General features: G+C 37.8%; 1 protein-coding gene across 3 annotated transcripts in view; it reads right to left on the bottom strand.

Annotated features, from left to right (window-relative positions):
- The window catches only part of PRDM5 (PR/SET domain 5), a 59,253-nt gene that overhangs the window by 8,493 nt on the left and 27,830 nt on the right, over window positions 1-22,930 (bottom strand). For 2 of the 3 annotated variants that reach the window (XM_041412118.1, XM_041412120.1), the window contains exons 11-14: window positions 20,019-20,112; window positions 18,806-18,966; window positions 17,237-17,330; window positions 5,920-6,005 (exon numbers count right to left, since the gene is read on the bottom strand). In XM_041412118.1, coding sequence (XP_041268052.1) covers window positions 5,920-6,005; window positions 17,237-17,330; window positions 18,806-18,966; window positions 20,019-20,112 — 435 coding nt within the window. Of the gene's footprint in view, window positions 1-5,919; window positions 6,006-17,236; window positions 17,331-18,805; window positions 18,967-20,018; window positions 20,113-21,557; window positions 21,650-22,930 lie in introns of all 3 variants that reach the window. The other variant, XM_041412119.1, reaches the window with a different exon arrangement.

Raw genomic sequence — 22,930 nt, 5'->3', positions numbered from 1 at the left:
ATGTGAATGACTTTGGTAGGAGTCTCTCCAGCTTGCTTTCTAAATCTGAATTTAGAACCATTTCATCAGCTCAATAGTTACAGCAAGACAAGCATAATTTAAACAACATTATTATTACCACCAAATAAACATATCTCAAGATTAAAATAAGAGTTAAGAACGCAACTACCAACTTGATGGGCCTGTATTTTCAACATGCTGAACACTGAACCTTGAGAGAAGTGCAGAGAAAAAAGGAAAAGCTTATCAGGTCTTGTATTACATGTAAATATTTACACTTGTGATATGAATGTGAAAACTGACAGGAATAATGGTGATGCTACAGGGCACACAAAAAAAATTTAAAATAAATAATCCTTTTCTTTCCATTATTCTAAAACAAAGCCTTCCTCTGCTCACAGAAAAAAATCTTAAAATGTCTATTCATGAGATACTGATACAGTAACACCATCTGCTTTTAAAAGGCGTTTTACATGAAAATTTTGAAAATATCATTATTACTGTTACTAAATATAATTTATATGCTTGCATTATCACCTGAACAGAGGGTTAATAAAAAAAACTGTTTTGAAAAAACATCAGGCAAATGGAAAAATGTGGCCTAGAATAAACAAACATGACCAGCCAGACAACAGTAAAATACTCCAGTCATGTCTGAAGCTACCAGGAGCTCGTTACCCTCAAAGAGAAATCTGGAAATCCTTCAGCTTTGCCAACTTGAAAATGTGGGAAATCTGTTTACACTTAAAATCACAGATAACCCAAGTTGATGGACTCCAGTTTTGCATCTAAGTGTGAAAAAAATTCAAGAACTAACAAGATTCTCTCTTAGAATTAGAAAGTTTCTGCAGGTTTCAGCAAGTGGCTGACCCAGAGACAGAGGCCTATTTAAACTACTAACATAACATGGACACTGGAAGACAAAGGGTGATGAGAATTTACAATAATAGTAGGGATTTGAAACTTATAATATTAAGCCTCAATTAAAAATCACTTTACAAGAACATGCTGAAAAGTAAAATCCTTTGAAAAATATTTCCAACAATTAGAGCAGGCCAAAAAATTTTCCTGTTAAAACAACTGTGAAATAATTCTGGCAGATTTAAACAAAATGTGACTTTTATTCAAAATGACGAATGTTTTTTTTAGAACAGGTCTCAATTAATGTAGTTTTAGGAGTATTTAAAAAACAACCTTTTTTGCAATAAAATTTGTAATTAAAACAAAAGCATGAATCTTCTCCGAAATGCCTGCCAGAAAAAAGGGCATTTCTTAAAAACATCCAGTATATGCAATTCATTTGGCTTTACCATAACATTAAATTCCTATTTTTCATGGCAGTCCTGCCTATTTGCTGCCCATAAATTGAAAAGTTCTCATTTCTTTGCAACTTTTTGAACTGCTGAGGTAATTATTTCTGGCCCTAAAATTTAGAAAAGGAAGGTTTATTTAATCAGCATTGATGAAAATTCAATAGATGTTCACCTGCTCCTGGAAAATAACAGTATCAATATAGAAAAAGTACATTTTCACTCTGCCAGGAAGGGATGATCATCAGTCAAGATTACATAAAAAGTGTGAAAATATAGGTGCAGTGGGATTCAAACCTTCCACATTCTATGTGCAAACACAGATTCCAGAAGCAAGGAAACCACAGCCCTGGCAAAGTCATCATCCTCAGGCAGATGTTTGGGAACTCACCCCTATCTCACCAACAGGGAAATAGAGATAAAATCCAAGATGGAAAAACCCCTCCAAATTCAATCAACACATCATATTATTTCATTACTCACTGTCATGTGCCCAGAATTCTGTATTTAGTACACAAAGGAATCTTTTTTTTGACAATAGCATTCTACGGTGCTTCTAAAACGCACAACACTTTCTCAAACTTTAAGCTCAAATATTACCTGGGAAACACAGAAGTGAAATTATGTCAATATTCTCCTTGCATTATTTCTCATTTACTACTATTTTAATACTCCTCTGGATTAAAAAAGAGGGGGCAGTGTAAAGTTCCAAATGAGTGCCTTGGAAAGCCTGTTTAAGTCAGGACCTCTTTTTGTTCAGGGAACAAAAACAGTCAGCAAGAGTCCTCTACAGGAGACTGCCTCACTTCCACACACACCATGATTTATCCCTATTCCCATGAAATCCATAAATAAAACGCGAAATTATTCCAAGGTTGGTTAATTTCCACACATATTGTGGTTTAAATGTATTTAAATATTAATGTATTTTAAAATAGTAGGCACTTATGCATGAAACAAAAATTATACATTTAAATTACTCTAATTTTTAAATTACCTCAGAAATGTACTTCATTTAAGCACAGGCTGGCAGCTTCCACCCACCAGAGCTCAGATTTTTAAAGAAGCTATAAAAATTAAATATATCTATTTTATGTAAATATGAAATATTCAAATCAAGTTATGAAAAGCCATTTTCAAATAGCTTTGACTCTTTCTGTTTTCCATCACTGAATCCAACTGTAATAAAATCACCATTCACAGCAGTAATGAAAACATCAATTCAACATGACAACAACTCTGGGCACCTATCAATGGCCACATTTCCAAGCATTAGCAATTCTATTGCTACAACATAGAATAATTTTTCCACATGTTTAAGCTTAAACATTGCAATGTCCAGTCAGGCACTGAATAAAGCCTTAGGAAAAAGCTGAAGTTTTCTACAGTGTGAGGGCTGGAAATGTGCATGTAACTCCCTCATAGCTGATATGGTCTGTAAACTCATTTCATCAACAACTTCACTAAGTTCCTCATTTATGTTTTCCTAGGCTGCTATATTTCTCCTTAAGGAAAAAAACACAAACCCATCAAACCATAAAGCAAACACATTTACTTTCATAGAAACAAATCCGTACTCAGGTGACACTTTAATATCAGGTGGGTGGTGTTTTCTCCCTGCCCTGGCCAGCAGGGGTTTGGCCTTACCTTCTCTGCTTACTCCAGAGCTGGAGCTGACACCTGTGGCCACCCAGGCTGTGCTCACTTTAGCAGCTGCCAGACCTTAATCAACTTTCTACAATGATTTTTCCAGCAGCCTTCCCTGATCCCTAGCATCAGGTCTGGCATTTAAGCCCACTGGTAAAATACAATGAGATTTAATCTCTACTGTCTTTGGTGAATGGTACAGTATTATTTTTAAGCCACGTCACAAACTTTCTGGCCAATAGACCAGATTGTTTTTTCAAGATATTTATGAATAAAAAATAATTTATCATTGCAGAAGGGTGCTATGATTGTGTCCACATAGCTAGGCTCAGCTGATACAAAAATACCTTCATGATTTACACATTTAGCTACTTACTCTTTCAACAATGATTTTGCACGCAAGAACAAATTTCAAATAAAATTTGTGTGTAGGAAAGGGTAAAAAAAGAGAAAGCAAACAACCCTACAGCATTTTAAAAAGTCAAAACATGGGATGACTGAAAAGAGAAATTTCAAGTGTGACTTCCTGGTTTTTCTTGTTCTTAGAACTGACAGTGGGACCCAAACCTTTGGCAAACACAGTGCATTTTTTATTTCCTAATCTTCAGTTCATCTTTGTTTAAACAGCCTAGGAACACAGAACAAGTCCTGTTCTTTCATAGTGCATTGTGCTCAGGGGTCTCAAACTCTTTCTGCACAGGTTTCTTTCTTCCCTGGAGAAGTCCTTACACGGTGCAGTTAGAACACATCTCCTTCAGAGTCAGGACTCAGATCATGAGCCCTCACTTCAGGAAAGACACACATGAACAGCTCAGCAGCTGTTTTCTCTGCTGAAGGGGGGTTGCTTTAGTTCCTGTACCCTGCATTCCTGACAAGCATCAACCTACTACTAAGATTCAATAAATCTTCTCATTCTTGCCAAGACACAAATGGTGTCGTCCCCATTTACCTCTCAGTATTGTTGCTCCCACACTTCCTTTTCCTCCCTTTCCAATTCCCTTCACCACTCTGCTCTTCCACATCAGCTAAAATACATATTTATTCCATTGTACCTGCACTAATATTTACTCACCTGAACAATAAAATAACAATAGCTTATTATCCTGTGCTACTTCATGGATAATATTCTGCAGAACAGACTCAGGCATAATTCTGTCTTCTGGCTTGAAAATCCATGGAAGTCAATAATAAACTTTGTTTTCTCTTCTCTTGTTTTTGTTAATAATTTCAACCCATTTTTTTCCTCCTCCTCCTAAGATGACCTTTGATTTTTTAGCTGTCCAGTTCTACTTAAATATTAAACAAGGTCATTGTGAGGAAGAGGAGAAGTTGGGACACACAAGAATATAGCAACAGGCTTTAATTTAGAAATTACTATTAATGTAAATGTTATCAGTAGTGATTCTTGTTACTTCAAAGTAAAAAAAATATTTACATGGAGATAAATGAATATGTATGAGACTCACTGTCAAGTTTTGGGATAGGAGCAGCATCACCACAAAAAGAACCAAAATCTAATCAAGTCTAAAAAACCATGTTTGGCCTGCACATTTTAATCCTACAGTGTAGCTGTGGGGATTACCAGCACCTTCCCACATCAAAATAAAAAAACCTGAAATGTGACCTTTCAAATGTAGATGATCAGCACATCTCAAGTACATGGAAACACTTAGATCACATTTGGTGTGCACTGAGTTCTTTGTACCTCTAAGGATGGTATTTGACCTCCATGGTACAGTAGAATATTTCCTGAGACATTTTAAAACAAATTTTATTATGTTCTTAGCGCTACACAAAACCTGTCTAATTACAGTGTCTACATATATTAAAAAGAAATATCCACTCCTTAAAATTTATTTTCCTAACTCTTCCCTTTCCTATCAGCTAAAAAATGCTTAGAAGAAAACATCACTTTGTGTAAATCACTGTAGACTCTAAAAGCCTAATACTATTAATTTTCCTTTATTTTTCTTCTACAGAGGCTGGGGAGTGTTTGTTGGTTTTACTCAAACTCTATGAAAAATCAGGAAAAAAACCAGGATTTGGCACTGTTTCAGAGCTTGTTTACCCCTCATAGTCATGCAGAACTTTGATGGGTCATGACACTTCTCCTGGTGCAAACACAGTTAAGAGGGGACAGTAACAATAGAGAAGAATTTATAGCACGTCTTAAAGTGATTTAACAGCTGGAAAAAAAAAGGAGAAATAACTAACAACATAGGACTAGCCTGTTCCCAGTGAACTACCAAGAGTATTGCACAAACTACTCATTACTTGCATAGTTTGGGGTACAAAAGCTACAACTTTATCTAGGACCTCAGTTAATATGCTCAAGACCCACACAGAACAATAGAAACAGTTTTTAATTTTACTTATTTAAAAAGCAATTCTGTGTGCCCACTTGCACATGGAGACTACTAAGTTAAACGTCACCTTTCCTATTTCCCAGTAGATGCAGAATTTTCTTGGTTTGGCCCCAATGTTGCACTCATCTTTGTGAGCTGTAACAGCTCCCAGTTAAATAAAAGTTATATAAAAATTGTCATCAGTTAATAAAGTACAGCCTCTAGAAAATCTCATAGTGACTGGACTTTACAGGCACAGTAAGAATCAAAGCACTGGGTATTGAAGTTTCAGTCACAGTGAAGCCTTTACAGAGCTGTTTACTCAGTAAACAACATTAATTTATATCTATAAATAACCACGGGTTAAATGAAGAGGTTAGTACAGCTATTATTTCAACATAAAAGAAATCAAACACAGAAAAAATAGAAGGTAATGGAGTTCTAATTAGAATTCGCAAGTTAATGACTTGAATCTTTTCCTCTTATTTTGATAGGCATAAAATACCTTGGTTGGCAGAGCCTAATCTCTACACAAACAGCAACTAATTACTTTTCACCACACGAGTCACAGACAATCCTCAAGCAAGCACAAAAACTCCTCCTTGTGTGGGACTTACCCTGGTGTGGGTGCGAATGTGCATCTTCAAGCCATCGTTCTTGCTGAAAGCCTTGTCACAGTAGGGACACTGGTAAGGACGCTCACCTGAGAACAAGAGAAGCATCAGGACCCAGAAATGTGCCCTCAGAGGATGAAGGCCTTGCAGCACAGCTATTCGTCAAACTGAACTGCTTTTCTCTTCCAAGAGCAGATTTAAACTTTAGAAAAATTGCAAATAATCCTGCCTGAGTGGGATGGAGTGCTGGATCAAAATATTTCTCTTTGCTGACTGATTTTGCACTACAATACATGAATACACACAGAAAGCCTTGGGGGAAATAAAACCAAAAAGAAAACACCTAATGCCCTTGCTCAAACCACATTGTACAGTGATTTACACATGGCCACTTTTATGGTTAGGCATTAACTGCTCCCAAATATTTTTCTATTTCACATCTGGTCGCTATTAGAGGCCTCTGGGTGTCAGAATCCCAATGGAATATAAAATCTGCTCTTTTATAATGCTGGATCTGTGTTAGAAGCTGGTTAATCAAAAGTTTCTGCAATATTTGTGTCCCAATTTATGACTGAAATAGAAGCAGAACAATCTTAGCATCTCCCTTGCAGCATCCCATATCTGAAAGGTATTTGCTTAATGCTCCATTACACCAGTGTCATTTGACATTGATTTTCCCAAACTCACATTAGTGTCATGTGGATACTGAGCTGTTCAGAGACAACCAGTAAAGAGTTTCTGAGCACCATCATTTGGAAGAAATATACTTGAATTTTTAACTCTTTAGGCAATGCACTGGAATCTGAGTGTACTGCCTCCTGTTCCTGTATAGAACACTTTAAAAGCAAAGATCAGGCTGTTTCCATTGGAAAACAAAGTAGAAAAAATTAAGATAGAAAATTTTCTGTTAACAAAATTGATTTTGTTCTACACAACCATAATGCTGAAGGTGTCTTTTCAAATAAAAGTTTGTCACAAGTTAAGCAAAGCCTGTTTTATAAAGTCAATGCACAGCTTTCTGCTCACAAAGGTATTTCTGCATGTATAGACTTAACACAGAACAAATGTCAAGCACTTATTAACACTCAATCTTCTAAAATAGGCAGGCAAGATTAACTCCATTTAACAGTTTAAAAAAACCCAAACCAGACTATTTCACTGATATCCCAAAGATTGACAATGAGCCACTGCTGGACATGAAATCTTCATTTCCACACGCTGGGTAGAGATTCAAGGGCACCTGAGGTGAGATAATTATTTAGGAAAGAGGATGGCCACCCTCCTCTATTTTGTAGACAGATTATTTTTTCTTTTTTTCTTTTACTTCTGGATAGATAACTGTGAATAACAGCACAAGATTGGCCAGCAAGGCACTTGTAAACACAAATATTTTTCTCCGTTGAGTTCTGCCATCTCTCAGAAAGCTCAACTGTGTGAATTGGGGGTTTGGGGTTCTTTTTAGGATGATGACAACAATCTCTGTGTTAGAGCTGTGTTTTCACTGAGCAGTTTGATATATGATCCTCTCTCTCCTGACCCTCGATGCCTTTAATTCATGCCCCCGAAATTCAAACACTCCAACAGTTGTCAGTACTCAAATATTGAATTAATTCAGCTGACATTTTTATGTCTGGGGGCTTTTGAATGGAGAATTTAAAGCTTTCAGCAGTTTGTAAGCAGATGAGCAATGACAGGTAGGAGTTGCACCCTCCTCCCTCTCTCCCCCACCCTCATCTCTCTTTAAAGAGAAAGACTTTTGCCTTCAAAGGATGGGCTTGAGTTTGCCTGAAACAGATTAACAGTGTCCCTCTGAAATCAACCACGGACACCGTGGTGCTTGATGAGGAAAGCCCTAGGAGCTTTCAGCAGATGCCAGCAGAGGGCAACAATGACTCCACATCAACGTGTCACACCTGAAAAAGTCGGGCTTGGAGCTGCTGTTATAAACTGTCCACTGTAAAAAATCTTCACTGCTCCAAAAATCAAGTTTACTGCCTAACACAGAGTGCCAGCTATGACTTGACATTCAAACTAGGAACCATCTTGTTTTTCTACATTATAGAAATTTCACGTGCACTTGTGTCAATAATTTCCAGTAAAACCACTTAAAAGATGTTCCCAAGTAATTTTACTGTTGCTCTTATTTTTTGTTATTTTCTTTCACCTTTGGAGTCTGCATGCTTAGAATTTATTCAAGTGCCCTTAACACTTACACAAGCATCTACCCTGAGCATAAACATCATTTAAACCTGTAACTTATCTTCCTTCTGTCTCAAAAGGTTTTAGGATTTTACAAAATTAACAATGGGCCACTTAAAACACATCTGTGCTAGCAACAACCAAGTTTCTTAGTATAAATTTCTTACTAACTGCTCTCTGGAAAGGGCCTCTGCTGCCTGTCTCAGAAGTGAGTAAACTGCCCTCTAACAATGCATCTTTTTTGCTATTTACTGTCTCAGGAGCCCAGGTAACTAACTTAGATTAAATATCTGATCTTGTGGACAGCAGATCTGGCAAGATTATTACAACTCCACTTTATTACCTTCTCTATCTCTACTAAAAATTAACTTCCTTGCTTCTGAGCCAGCCTAGGCAAAAATTATTCATGCTACCAGTCAGTTTCTCATCAGAATGATTCCACATTCAAGGAGAGCACTGGGAAGCAGGTGTTCCCCAAGAGAAGTCTTACACACTCTGTCCCACTCAAAGTCCTGTAAGATAAACAGGAACAGTTTAACTTCCTCTTATCCTGTGATAAGCAGATGGAACACGATGGCAACAAAGGAAAAGACAGATTTGAAAGAATGAATGCTAGAAATATTCCTCTCACACGTGAAGGCTTGCTGAAGGGCAACATTTCATAGAAAACTACTGCCAGTGTCCACAAAGGAGAGGGGCTTGTGCATGCACAGAGTTTAGAATTGTCCCTGAAACCAAGTGGAGAGCAAGGACCATGTGATACAGTCTCCTGGGAAAGTGACATTATCCATCAGGGCTCTCACATCCATCTACAGCCAGACAAGGACTATCAAAATCCCATTAGAAACATTGCAGTAATAAACTCCAGGTTCTGCACAAGAAATTGTGGAGATTTCCAGAGGCAAAACTCCTCTGATCAGAAAATGAATGGATCTCTAAAAAGGAGTTTAAGAGCAAAAGTTACTAAGAAAGGCAAATTAAATACCTGGCAAGTCATGAACCTCTATTTCTTTTGTCTTCACAAGAAGGAGTTAATAGGAATTGAAGTGAAAGAAAGATTTCCCCTAGATAAACTACAATTTCTTCTTGGATTTGCTGCTAGAAGAACATTTATGAGATGGTGTCAATTTGTGGTAACACCAGACTAAGACTGGGGTGCACTTTAGATAAAGTCAATGCCAATTAACAACTATGCCATTTACACTCTGCATTTTTATATAAACACATTTTAATATACAGTTATATATAATAAACATAGAAGTATTTTATGTTTGAGTGTTTTTAAAATCTGTTTTCTAAACAAAACTATTGCTTTCATTAAAATGACAGAATAGTCAAGCAAGTCAAATGCAACAAATGTTAAGTTAAACCCTGAGTAACAGCTGACTGTCATGTCCCCGCTGTTCCAGAACAAACTGCTCAACACATTAATGGCACTTCTGTACAAATAACCCCAAATAAATAATCCTGGGATAAATTGCAGTGGATTTAGCATAATTCAAAGTCTAGACATTCTACTTCCAGATTTTGTATGAACAAAAAATCAGAGCTTTTAACATAATAAAAATAAATTTAACCTTAATACAAGGATTATGAAAAACAATTCCATGATTGAAAAACATATGAGATTTTGATCTGAAACCACGTCATGATGGAACTAACATCTTTTTTTCTCCTCTCCATCTCCAGCTTGAAATCTAGTGGACAATACCTAGTGGACCTTAATGTAGCTTAGCAAGTTAAATACCAGATTCTCCCATTCCGGTTGGACTCAGGACAGCTTCCCATGAGACATCTGCAATCAGAGGTGCTCTAAGGCAGCATTTACTGAGTTTAGCACATAGATCTCCCAAACTCAGACACAAAACAATTAAGAAGCAAATCCATATATACATTAGTTTTTGAAGACTTCAATGTTTCAGTGGCTACAGCTAGACAATTAATAAGGACTTTGAGACAGTTAATCAAACTGGTCATATGCATTGCTATTTTCACACTCTATTTTGCATTCCCTGTAGTCAGCTGAGCCACAAAAATAAAACTGTTTCTCAAGTAGGTGGAAACCTGATTAGAACCACTAACATTAGCAATTATTTCAGAACAACGACCTCAAATCAGATTAAGTAAAAACGTACTTTACAGGAGAAATGCATTCCCATCCAATGAAAAAAAAAAAAAACAACAACCAAAAAAGGAAACATCCAGCTGCGAAATAGTCCTGATCTGAATAGTCCTGATCTGAAGAGCAAACCAAAGTAACAGTCTCACTACCCTTTCAAACCACACTCAGGCATTAATTCTATTTCATCTGTGAAATTTGCATTCCTGTTTACTGTGCCTGTTCCCCTGCAGCTTGCTTAGACACCCAAATACAATTCTCAGGTATTCATGTTAGTTTCAAGCAGGATTCCCTGCTTGGGTTTGTTTAATACACTTTTTAATACGTCTCTGCTCAGTTGGGGTATTCAGCATCAATGGTTTTGGTCGGCATTCACGGACATCAGAAAAAGACCTACAACAAACTGCACTGAACATCAGATCATGTGCAGCATATGCAGCATCAGGGAATTCCTCTCTTCAGTTTTCTTTATAAAAATGAATAAATATAATTACAGCAATGTAGTCCCTCAAATTGTTCCACAGACTATTTCCCATGTTCTAGATATAGCTCCCTTTGAGATGGTGAGCTACTAATTTTTGGGATTAGAAGATTGTTTCTTAAGTAAAAAATTGTTATGTTTTTCTGTAGAAATATATATATGTGCATTATTTCAAAATACCAGCTTTCAGAACAGTTATATCAAACTATAATCCTTTTTAAAGTCCTCACTCAAGCCTGGGGCAGGCGAGAGGGTTAGAAGAGAGCCTCCACCATTGCCCAACTGCAGTGGAATGAGCACAGTTCACCTGAAGAGGAATTTGGAGGCCATCTGGATCACACATTTAACACTCCTTACCAGATGATCCACAGGGCAGCCCAGAATGGGAATTTCAAGGGGGCTTTTTTAGTCTGGGGTGATGACAGCATTCAACAGCAAGTAAGGATGGGCAAAAGGTTAACGGATGTAACAAAATTATAATCTGTGACATCTGCTTTAGAACACTGCTCAGAGAGGGCACCTGACAGCTTCACACATTTATCCTCAGCTGCTCTTGCCCTTAAACAGTGTTCCCATTCAATTAAAAACTTTGTGTCCCTAACTGAACGTTATTCAGTTAATGCACTATGCAAATATGTACACACAAACACAAATAAAACTAAAATACACAGATCTGAATTTCTCCCACATGGAAGGGGACTTCATTAGGAACCAAAATTAAATTAAACAGGAATTCAGTGAACCCAGTGATTCCAACAGAACTTCAATTAGAAAATGCCAGAAACCAATCACTGAGGAAAGATGAAAAATTCACAAGTCAAGAAAATATTGAGTACATTTCACCACTTTGGTGTTGCAGTCCTGTGAGAAAACCAACACTTCTTTAAAATAATGAACTTCCTGTCATGTAGAGGTGGCAATTTTCTACATCCTGAGTAGCATCTTCAAAACCATTTAATACCCTGCATCTCTCAGGCATTTCTGTAATTTTGACCAGGGATTCCAGGGAGGGAAAAGAACGGAAGAGCAATCAAGACGCTTGGCCAACTGCAACAGTGAGCTGATTTCCTTATGACATCAGGACTAGTCTTAACCCGGACTAGACAATAAAAAGTGATCTGGCCTGTGCAAAATCCTGGCCTGCCTCCTTTCCAGCCACTAAACACTCAAAATTTAGCACTTGAGAAGGTACAGAAGTCCCCACACAGGAACAGCTCTCTCATGCCAAGAGCTAAGTAACTTTGTGATCTGAAAGATAAAATACTTGAGGACATAAGCTGAGACAAGACCCAGAAACACCAAAAGCACAGGTAATTTTATACTCATCGTGGGCCAGATAAGGAAAGGGATAGGTATGACTGCTCTGAAAACAGTCCTGTGCTCTGAGAAACACTCCTCAGGTATGGGGCAATTAGAGACATTTCTTACTTCGTTTTAACCAACATCCAAATCTGGCAGACTCTGAAGACAAGAGATTAAATGCCTCTGTTTTTTCAGGTGGTTTGTTTCCTCACTGATGATGAATAACTCTAAGTTTGTGTATTTGTGAATGCTTTCTAACCAAACTCCAACACTCATTTTCCAGGCACCAGGGAGAACTAGAATTGGTTTCATGTAAATCAACTATATGCATTTCCCATCCACTAAAAACAGTCACATATTTCATAAGAAAAAACCTCAAAACCTATTCTATCAAAATAAGGGAAAACCAGAAGGCTTGAAACATTTTTTTCTGTTACTTATCTTTTTCTAAGTATTTAGCCATGTTTTAATTTTTGAGGTATAGAAGTGGTATTTTCACAGCTGAGGTGGTTGGTTTTCTGCAAAGTTTAGAGTTTATTCAAAGAATTCAGATTATTTCTAGTTAAGACAAATAAAAAGTTTGCCCTATCTGGTCCATCAAAATTATCATTAATTAATTGAGATATTGGCTATTTGCCACTAAATGAATCATAAAGACTAGTAAAAACCCCTACAAAATAAGAAGACTATCTGAATCCATGCAGTAAAGCGTGAACTACCATTGTTACTTACTTACAGCCTCTCATCAGTTCTACAGTGCTATCAAGATTTTAAGTAATGTTAAGTAATAAATAAAACACTTGAAAGAATAAGCTAGTTCTATTCTTTGCAGCTATCAGTGGAATTAAACAATCTGATTTCTCTATGAATGGAAAATGCAACATTATTACTTCAGTGAACCCAATGGTCAACTAAGTCTTTTAAAGAAATCCATTAATCCATCAGTAACTCATTTGACCTAAAGAGGTCTCATTCAAATAATCTACCCCTCAAAAGAACATTTCCTCATTCATGGGTACAGACAACAAGAAGCTGACAGCTGCATGAAACTTAACAGGTATTTCTAAAGATTTAGCTGTTGTCTGGAGATGAACAAGACAATGATGTATAAACTGTAAGGTTTAGAAATGCAGAATCCTTACCTCTGAGGCCTTCTGCAAGCCCCTTTTTAAACTGGGTAGATAAAAGAGGGATCATTTATAAGTTATTCATAGGAAGAACCTATCTGTAGACATTTGCAAGCTGTTCACTGACTAGATACAGATACCTTCTCTCACATACTTCATTGGCATATGAGAGGAAGTTCCTTCAAGCATGCCTTTTATCTTTTTTTCCTATGTAAGAAAATATAATTTACATGTAAGGTAATTTAGCAGAAGATCTGCTGGAATGAGGATCCTGGCTGTACATTATTAGGTACATGAGCAAACAGTTGCTTGTTTAGCTATTAAATCTTTGGTGATATATTTTATACCATAATAAATAAAATTTATCCCATACTTGAACTCATTACTTCCTTCAACTACTTTGAAGTCTTCTGTGTTCACAGATGACTGAACTACTGTTGAAAACCAAAGACCTTTATTATTATAACTCCACCACTAATATCTTGCTTGCCTGTGAATTTTGTCTTAGTGCAAAATTTGAACTTAAGACACCTATATAGCTGGGACTTAAGTAGGATTGTAAATATGCTCAAAAGCTTAGTTAGGTTGTAGAAATGGGACTACAATTGCAAAATTAGATGCATAATATCACGCTTTTAGTGCAGGAGGCATTTCAAGAAGGCAATCAGCACCTCAAGTTCTGTATTTTTAAAAGCTTATAAAACAATCTCTTCTTACATAAATTGAAAAATATCATGCTAGCATAAAGGATATAGAAGTCTGTGATCCAAATGCTTTTTGCTGTTTTAATGTAATTTCGTGGTATTATCTTTTACTCATCCACATGGAAGTATATTTGAAAATAACCTTCTCAACTCATGCTTAAAAAACAAACCCGCTTTTTGCACCTAGCAGAGCATGTAACATGTAAGAAAGACACAATAAGTCATGGCTTTCAAATTACATAGAATTTAAAAACTCATCTTTTCAGAGAACATTTAGGACAGATGTAAATTATCTTACTGGTTTATTATCAGCACTTGGACTAATTGTGATGGTGAAAGCAAAATAAGATTATATTTTAATCCATATTTGCACATCATTTTCTGCAAGACATTTATGGTCATTAGTTGTTCCTCGTCAGTCTTTAAGTATCAGTAGGGAAAGAAGAGTGTAGAAAAGACAGAATTGCAGTTAAATCCCTTAATTCTACTAACTCTAAAAGAAATTTACCTGTAAATATAAACCACTTCAGAACAACTTTCATTGTTGCACAGCTTGATGTGCTACATCCCAAGGATGGAAGGGATTAGGACACAACTAATTAGGAAGGCAACAGTATAAACAGCAGAGCGATAAAATGTGTGTGTCTTTATACCCAGATCACACAGGCACAAACAAATCCATACACATGCCCCCCAGCAATTAACACCTTTAAACAGATATGCATAAGGCAACCGAGAAGCTGCACAAACTGCAGCCAGAAACTGCTAACACTGAAAGTTGCTTAAAACTTCAGGGAAGCAATTAACCTCCCAGCCCCCGGGTTTCCAGCCCATGGAGCAGACCATAGGATTTCTTTTACAATTTATGAACAAGCCAAGGAATTTATATAACAGTCAAAGGATTCTTTTGCTGAATTAACCCCAGCTCCCTGTGACCCTAAGAAGTCATAAACCAACAGGATACAGGAGAGGGAGAATGTGCTCTAGTGTTTCAGCTGACCTGCAGAGCGCTGTCTGTGTCATGCCAAGGCTGAAACCCAGATGATGAATTACAGAGCAACACTCTAGGTTCACAGGCAAACATCACCCCCTTCCCTCTGTACATGCACATGCAGACATGTTCACTCACCCCAAACCAGCTCAGTTGCTGCAAAAGGCCAAGTGCTGTTTGGGCTCATTTACAGAGCCTTACTCCAACACAGAAAAGGGAAGAAAATTGCTTATCCAGGAAGCATGCATGTCTGTGTGGAACAACATTTAAGAGCACACACTGCATATTAAATAAAAGACGAAACCCCACTAAGCTTCTCTTTTGTACATGGACTATTAAGCATATCAAAAATACCATTCCAAAGCAGAACCAAACCCTAGAACCTCAGCTTTTGTAAAGAATAACTTCATAGATATAAGGAGGAAAAAAAAGTGATGTACAACTCTCTTTAAAATAAACTCTACCTGAATTTGTTCTGTAAATACAGAACAAAACCTCTCACACACAGCAGACAGTAACACAAAGTCTACCTGACCACAAAAAGCAAATGGGATAATACAAATGTCTGGACACAGACCTCAAATCTCATCACCTATGATCACTAAGACAGGAGGTCTTTGCAATATTTACATTTATGGTGGACTGCTTAGTTGCACCAAAAGCTCAAGGCTTAGTCAGAAGGATGAATCATCTCCTGAAAACAGACAGTGGCTGCTTGTTTCACTTCTAGCTCAGAATGAAAAGTGATACTCTGCAGTCTGACCAAAGAGAAAAAGGATGGCATAGTTTTGAAATGACTAATTCAAATCTAAAGAATTCAACAGATACCAATACCATAAAGTATTAATCACTGCAACATTTAGAAACCAAACATTCATCTCTGAATAAAGTAAGTTTGTGGCTCCACTATTTGATGAACTGAAAATTTCCTACTGCTCAGAAATTCCCTGAGAAGTTGTCAAGGATTTTCACATTGTAGGGAACTTACGAGTACTCAACCTTCTTTTACCCTGTTTGCAGATGACCTGCATTTCCTTCAGCAGCTCCCCTTACGTTGTTTGGGAATGATGCAAGGTATTCCTCAGAAAGCCATGTTCCCTCAGGCTCACTGAACACTGGACAACTTCCTCTCATGATCATTGTGCTTGCATTACAACCAAGAATAACATGGCTGAAGCCTTCAGGTACAGCACCAAACAAAACCGCCTCTCCAGATTTGCAACAAGAATCCAACTATGCCATTTTCTCACTCAACCTTACATTAGGCATTTTGCCATGTAATAAAAATATTCTTTTTAAATCTGAAGTCACAACTTAGGAGCATCCCCCCCCCATTATTCATCAGGATAATCAAAAATTGGCCAGGAACCGTAACAGAGTAACAAAAACAACCATGAAAACCTATTTTGGTTAATTCTCACAGTAATGGATGCAAACCACCAAAAATGTAACTGACACTGTGTTAGCAGCAAGACTGGAAGAGGAACAAATCAGAGTTTATTTATCAGGTCATTATAAATGAATTTAGCAAGGCATTTTTCCTGAATTAGCAACTGTACAATGACCGCTTCTAGCTTCTTAGGTAAAAAAAAAAAAAAAAGGCCTTGAAAGTTTCCCTCCTGCACCATTATTCATTCATAAATTGCTTCCACAGTCCATATTGCTGTAATTCCAATCTGTATCATCTCATGGCAAGGCAGTTTCTCCCCCCTGCACTTAATTTACAAAGGTACTAGAAATCTTCCGTGCCTTTCTGCTTCAAGTAAGTTCAAAATGTCACAGCCTCCTATTTACAATAGGATACAAATTTTGCAGGGCTCTGTACTCAGGGTTAGAGGTCCCTGGTGTGTGGTTTCACAAAACTCACGTTAGTCCAACTCCTTTTCCTTTAGGAAAGCCTGCTTGAGAGAGCTGAAATCTAACTGGTAGCAGCACACATGTGAAAAGCATTTTTACTTGGACATCTCCAGAGCATTTTCCCAAGAGCCATCTGCACTACGACCTTGGAAAACTGGGACTTTCTGCTCTATGGAAACTGATGGGTAACATCAGCAAGCAGCATACAGAAATTACTGTCATCTCCCTGCAAGCCAAACTGGGTTATGCAGAGGGAAGAAAATGTCATGCCAAAGGCAAATCTACACCATTTTACGTAGTAAACACATTATCACAAAGAAACCTCTTTCAGGCACCTGATGCCACTTAGTTGAATGGAAGTGTAAACTTGCAAAATGAAACCTGACAACAGTTTTTATATATTAAGCAGGTAAAATGTCTGACAAAGATGCTGTGTTAAGCCTACCTGTAAATTTGCCTGTTTGTAGATAGATAAATTGTGGACATAGAGATACCTTGTTACAGATTTAGAAAATCTTCTCTGTTCATCATAATAAATACCTGTATGGCTTCGAATATGAACTCTCAGTGTTCCATTGCTTGCAAACTTCTGTCCACAATACGGGCAAATCTTCTCTTTTTCTCCTGTGTGAGTCTACATGGGGAGGGGAAGGACAAGAATGACTGTTCAGCATTAAATAAAAAAGTGAAATATGGAAAATTTAATTGTATTGACATTGACTGCTATTACCTCTGTTATGTATTTTACCATCATACCAGGCAAAGATTCTAAGTAGCTCTAGATGTTAAAGAATTGATCACAGAAAGAATATTGTAACTATCACCAGCACTAAATCACTGAGTTCGTCTTTTGAAATCAAGCTTTTAGGGCTGGAGAGCCTCACTGATATAAGAAGAACTATGTCAAAATAGAAAAAAAAACATATTACAAACTCTCCCATCCAACCTGTGTAGTCAACAGCAAGATGACCCTGAAATCAATTTCACACAAGGTCACCACCACTTTTCATACTGTACTTTCAAACACACAACTCTGAACTGAAGATGTATCAATCTATTGAATTACTTTTCCTTATAACTGTGTCTGTTCTTATAGTGGAGAATTTCTGATGACTTCATTTAGAAGTGTTAATTTAAATGAGATAGGAAAGATAACACATTCAATTGTAAGAGCAGCTGACTATTTTGGTTTCCAGCTAGCACATGACCCTCTTCAGATAGGGAAAGGAATTCTTATGCTGATGAAAAGACACCGTAATGACACAAAATTCTTCATTACATCATAAAAAAACCCTTTCTCACTTAGCACATTTTATGCTGCAGCTGAAGCAAGAGTAAATGAGATCTCATTTCAGTACTGGATAGACTTGCACTGTTTTCATTCCCTGTCATTAAAGATATGAATGCTAAACGCCTCTTGATCAGGATATAGTTATTTGGAAATCACTTGTATCTCCACCAGCAACATTGGGATATACCAGACAGACAGCTACTAATCAATTCCAAACACCCAAATACCAAAAGGATTTCTGGGAGCAATACAGTACAACTACAAGGCTCACAAACACAGCCAGTCCTAGTCTGACAGGAGCACAAAGCAAAAGCAATTCTGATTTTACACGAATGTACGAAGCACATACTATATGGCAAGCAATAAATGCATGATGTTTTTAAAGAAATTCTCACAATCTGAATTAGGTGGCAGCACCTTAACTAACTTTTCTCAGCTGACTTTTCTTGATTCAATTATTTTCTTTGCATTTCTTCCCCGTAACATCAATTTACCTCAGGCCAAACTAGTGAGCAAGCCTCCTCCTAAAGTTTACCCCAATTCCATGGCAGAGTTGGTGGAAAGGATGGCGTAAGAGTAGTGCAGCCAGGCCCATCCTCCCACACACATGATGCTGGAGCACCTATGCTGAATTTATACACAAGCACCAGCTGTAGATTCTGCTGGGCACCAATAACCCTGCTACTGCAATCAGCATTTTAGGGTAAGGACAATCACAGCCTTCTACTGAAAAGCCAGAAAGGCAGAAGCAGCTGGGGATTCTACATTGAATGACAACCTTAAGGACACAAAAGAAATGATCAGTTGATTCTACTCACTTTCTTATGGCTCTTCAGGACTGAGGGTGTCACAAAAGCTTTGTCACACAGGTCACACTTGTATTTCTTATGTCCATCATGTACAACTTGAATATGAACATTTAATGTGTCTTTTCTTTTGAAAGTGGCATCACAGTGATCACACTTGAAGGTCCTCTCACCTAACAAAGAGAAAAACAGATCTTCCTGAGCTACCACTCTCTAAAAAAGTCACAGTGTATGTTTTTAGAGAAACCTTCAGGAAAACGTACAATTTAGCACACCGTGAATTACATATTTTGGATATTCTGGAAATGCTTATTCATCAGAATACACACTACTGAACAGGTTTTTAACATTTTCCTCCATAATTTTTAATATTTAACATTGGGAAAAACATTTATAACATCCAATGCTTTAAAAAATTGCAGAAGCTTTAAAATAAAATCATAAAAGAACAAACTGAACATGCCAATGCAATAATTCATCTAACAGAAACACTGTTATGCAGGATTAAAAAAGGAAAGATTTGTGGTTTTTTTAGTTATGCCAGTGTGAATATTCCCAAAACAAAGTACTGTCTTCCAAGCTACAAAGATTTTAGATCACGAGCATTTTCTAAAATTTACACTGTTGATTTTCAAAGGATTGAATGATAGTCTAGGGCTCTGCAAGTACTAAAGATGGAGAAAATTCTACCAAAAATAAATCATAACACAGTCAACAAAAAAAAAAAAAGGACAGAATGCTAAGAAAAGTTACTCATAGCGAAAATGGCCACAGCATTTCTCTGAGCTGCTCCACTTCTGTGCCAGAGGCAGCAAACATGAGCCTGGGCTGGCACAGGAGAGACAATCTCAGTGGCAAGCTCTAAACTGGATTACCTACAAGAGCTGAGCAAGTCACCAACTTATCTCTCTTTCCATTTGTCCTTTCTTAAACCTTTCTTAAAATGGAGGCAACACTATCACACCTAATGCAGAAATCAATTTCTTGCCATCAGACCTCAAATCATTGCTGGATTTTCTACAGCACATTTGGATTTGCATTTAAGTGCATCTGAAGGCAAGGTTTGAATTTGGCTCTGAATTTTTTAACTCGCTGGGTACAGAGTTGAGTCCTAGTATCAATTTAACACAGCAAGTTGTATATTGGAGCAAGGTGCCACATGTTTGTTTTTGTCAGTCACATATGAGAATGGAGAAAGCTGTTTTGCCTTTGACTTTGCACTTACTATTATGGATTAACAGATGTCTTTGTAGAGAGAAGGGGGTTCGGAACAGGGCTTTGCATTCCTCACACTGGAACGGTCTCTCTTCAGAATGGGTCTGTGGATGAAAGACAACGTGTCAGAGGAAAGGCTCGTGGAAATCCATCAGCTGTCATTGCAGTAACTACAGCTCATTTTCTAGTTGGGACTCAGGAGGGGTTATCACAACTGGAAGCATCAGGGGATGAAGAATTAAAATAATCATTCTGCCATTATTCAGGATCCTGAAAGCCAGCGCAGCAGCTACTCTGTAACTTGTCCCTGTCCTCACAAGTGTCAAATGAGGTGTGCATATAAACAGAAACACAGAATAACCAATGGAAAAAACTACAAGCTCAGCTGCATTGCTTCAGCTGCACTAACACTGGCCTGGAATACTTATTAATATGAATAAATCCTTTGAAGTTGAACACACACAAACCCCTTTCTTTTCATTAAAGTTTTAAGGTAAAACAAATCTGATGTTCAAGACAGCACCTAAAATTTGGCAAAGAAAATTCCTCTAATCGTGAGACTACTTTTATATATATAGCTTCTTTTATTTAAAAAAAACCCAAACAACAACAAACACCATTAAAAAACCAAAGCCACGGAGGCAACAGTACCGAGATTTTTGTTGGCTGTAGAAAAATTAATTGTAGCTGAAGAACAGCCTCAAAGCTATGAATAAAATAAAAAGCTAAGCTTAGATGAATCTCCCAGACCGCAGAGTTGATGAAGGAAATTTCTTTTCTGAAGAAAAGAAAATCTTGGGAAACATCCAGCTTTATTTTACTTTTATAAATTCCAAAGCACTTTCCCTGCTTCCTAGTGTTTTTAACAGCTGTCCCACTGTAGATAATAAGTTGTACTGATTAATTTACTATCTACCCAATTCGTACTATTTTTTGCAAAGGAAAGCAGGTTTTCAAAGAATCAGCTTCCAAATCTTTTATTAGCTCACAAGGACCTTATTACAAACTGGAGTGCCCAGAGGAAAAGAGGATGGATAGTAAGTGTTTTATAATATGCAGGAAATTAGGTAAATGAGTTAATCTGCTAGACTAAGGGCAAATATTAGCATGGAACATATTTATATAATCTATTTCTGCTATCCAGAATCCACACAACTGTTATTCCACCCCTTCAACTGGGGGGAAAAAAGGGGGCTGTGGGGAGACAGCAAAATTCTTGAGAGGTTGGCTGAGGTCCTTGAACCCAGTTTGATTTTAACACCAATGGCCTCTCACAGCACCAAAACCTGAGTGTCCTGCAGTGGTATAAGGAGGGCTTGGGCTCAAAATCAATTCCTTGACCTCAGCCTAAGTCACTGAAAGCAAAAAGGCTGCTGGAAGACCGTCACTGGTGTGTAATACATCTCATGTTCCTTGAAATCTGCTGCATGGTCCAGCCCAGACACTGCAGGGTCCCACCACAGCTGGCATTAGCTGACACCCTGGCTCAGCCCCTCAGCAGTGAGGCCAAGGATTGACAGGACATGAAGAGACTGAACTGCCTTCTCACCTCAACAGGGGGTTCCTCCAGAACAGGCTTGGGACACATGGACGAGACACTGTGGGGAAGCTCGCAGTGCTGCTGCCTGTGCTGTACCTGTTCTGTGGATAAATAGAAGGGTTCAGTCTCCAGAGCTGTCAATCTGGCACCTGTTTCACGAGCACAAAAGTCATGCTGCTAATTTAAAAAATGCCCTGGTTTGGAACACTCACTACGTGAATGACAGTTCTGAAGAGCACAGTGATTTGTACACAACTCCTCCTTAGCACCTCCTTTATACTCTCCTCACCTTTTGATCAAAATACACAGATTGAGCTGCACATCTTAACTTCCCTACAAAGAAAATCACCTAACTAGGCATACCCATATGCAAAGGTACACAGATCATCCCAGCAACTGAGGATAGGCTCTTATGCAGCATTTCATGGCAGCCTTTCCTTTCCACAGCATCTGTGGAGGCTTAAGCCCAGCCCAAGGCTACTTATTCCCAACAGATAAACTGATGGAATACAGTTGTTTCAAATCATTATGCTTCCCAGGACCAAACAAGCCTGGATTAGCCATAAACCCTTTAAAATCCTGCGTCTGATGACCTATTTCTGCCGACTGCCAGGTCCTCGTATTTTGTTCCCTGAACTCATCATCTGTACATAGCAACAAAGGAGCAGATGGAGCAAAAACATCTCCTGTATGGAGGTAATCTGCATCATATGGCTCAGAACATGCAACCTCATCCAGTCTAACCTGCATGAAAGGTGACTACTTTTGTCTCCTCATTTCAGATACTGCCCTCTTGCCTTGTCACAGAAATGGAACTGTATTTAAGTCACATCATTTAAGATCATTCAAGTCACAGCCTGAGCTCTCAGAGGATATCTGAGCTGTTTCCATATCCCAGAACACTTCCTAGCCTTGACACCCCCAAGTAAGTGGCAAAGCCAGCTTGCACATGCACCTATGAGCAGCACCTGTTTGCAGGAGCAGCAGATCACAGAGGAACCACAGTTCCTGCCTCAGTTGTGCAGCTCTAAGAGCATAACAAGTGCTAAATTAAGGTTCACCTCCCAGTGCTCCACTGAACAGAGCAGATACTGCTCCATTCTATCTCCTAGTGAAATGTGAGGAACTAATCTCCTTCTGCACTTTTGAAATGACCCAACAGACACCCACATCTGAAAGATGTTTAAAAACACATGCTGTGGGAGCCATTTTCATTCTGAGACTTCCAGCATGAAATCAGGTTAAAAAAACCCCACACAGGAATTACAGAAACAAAAGTAAAAAGTTTCCATCTAAAACACAAACCAAGAATTCAAAGGCACAAAATGTATCTGTACTCTCTTATACATAAAAAGGATGTAAGCCTGCTGTAAAATCCAAAG

Source organism: Onychostruthus taczanowskii, unplaced genomic scaffold (genome assembly GCF_017590055.1).
Source record: "Onychostruthus taczanowskii isolate IOZ18803 unplaced genomic scaffold, ASM1759005v1 scaffold38, whole genome shotgun sequence".
NCBI lineage: Eukaryota > Metazoa > Chordata > Aves > Passeriformes > Passeridae > Onychostruthus > Onychostruthus taczanowskii.
This window is presented reverse-complemented; position numbering and strand designations above follow the sequence as displayed.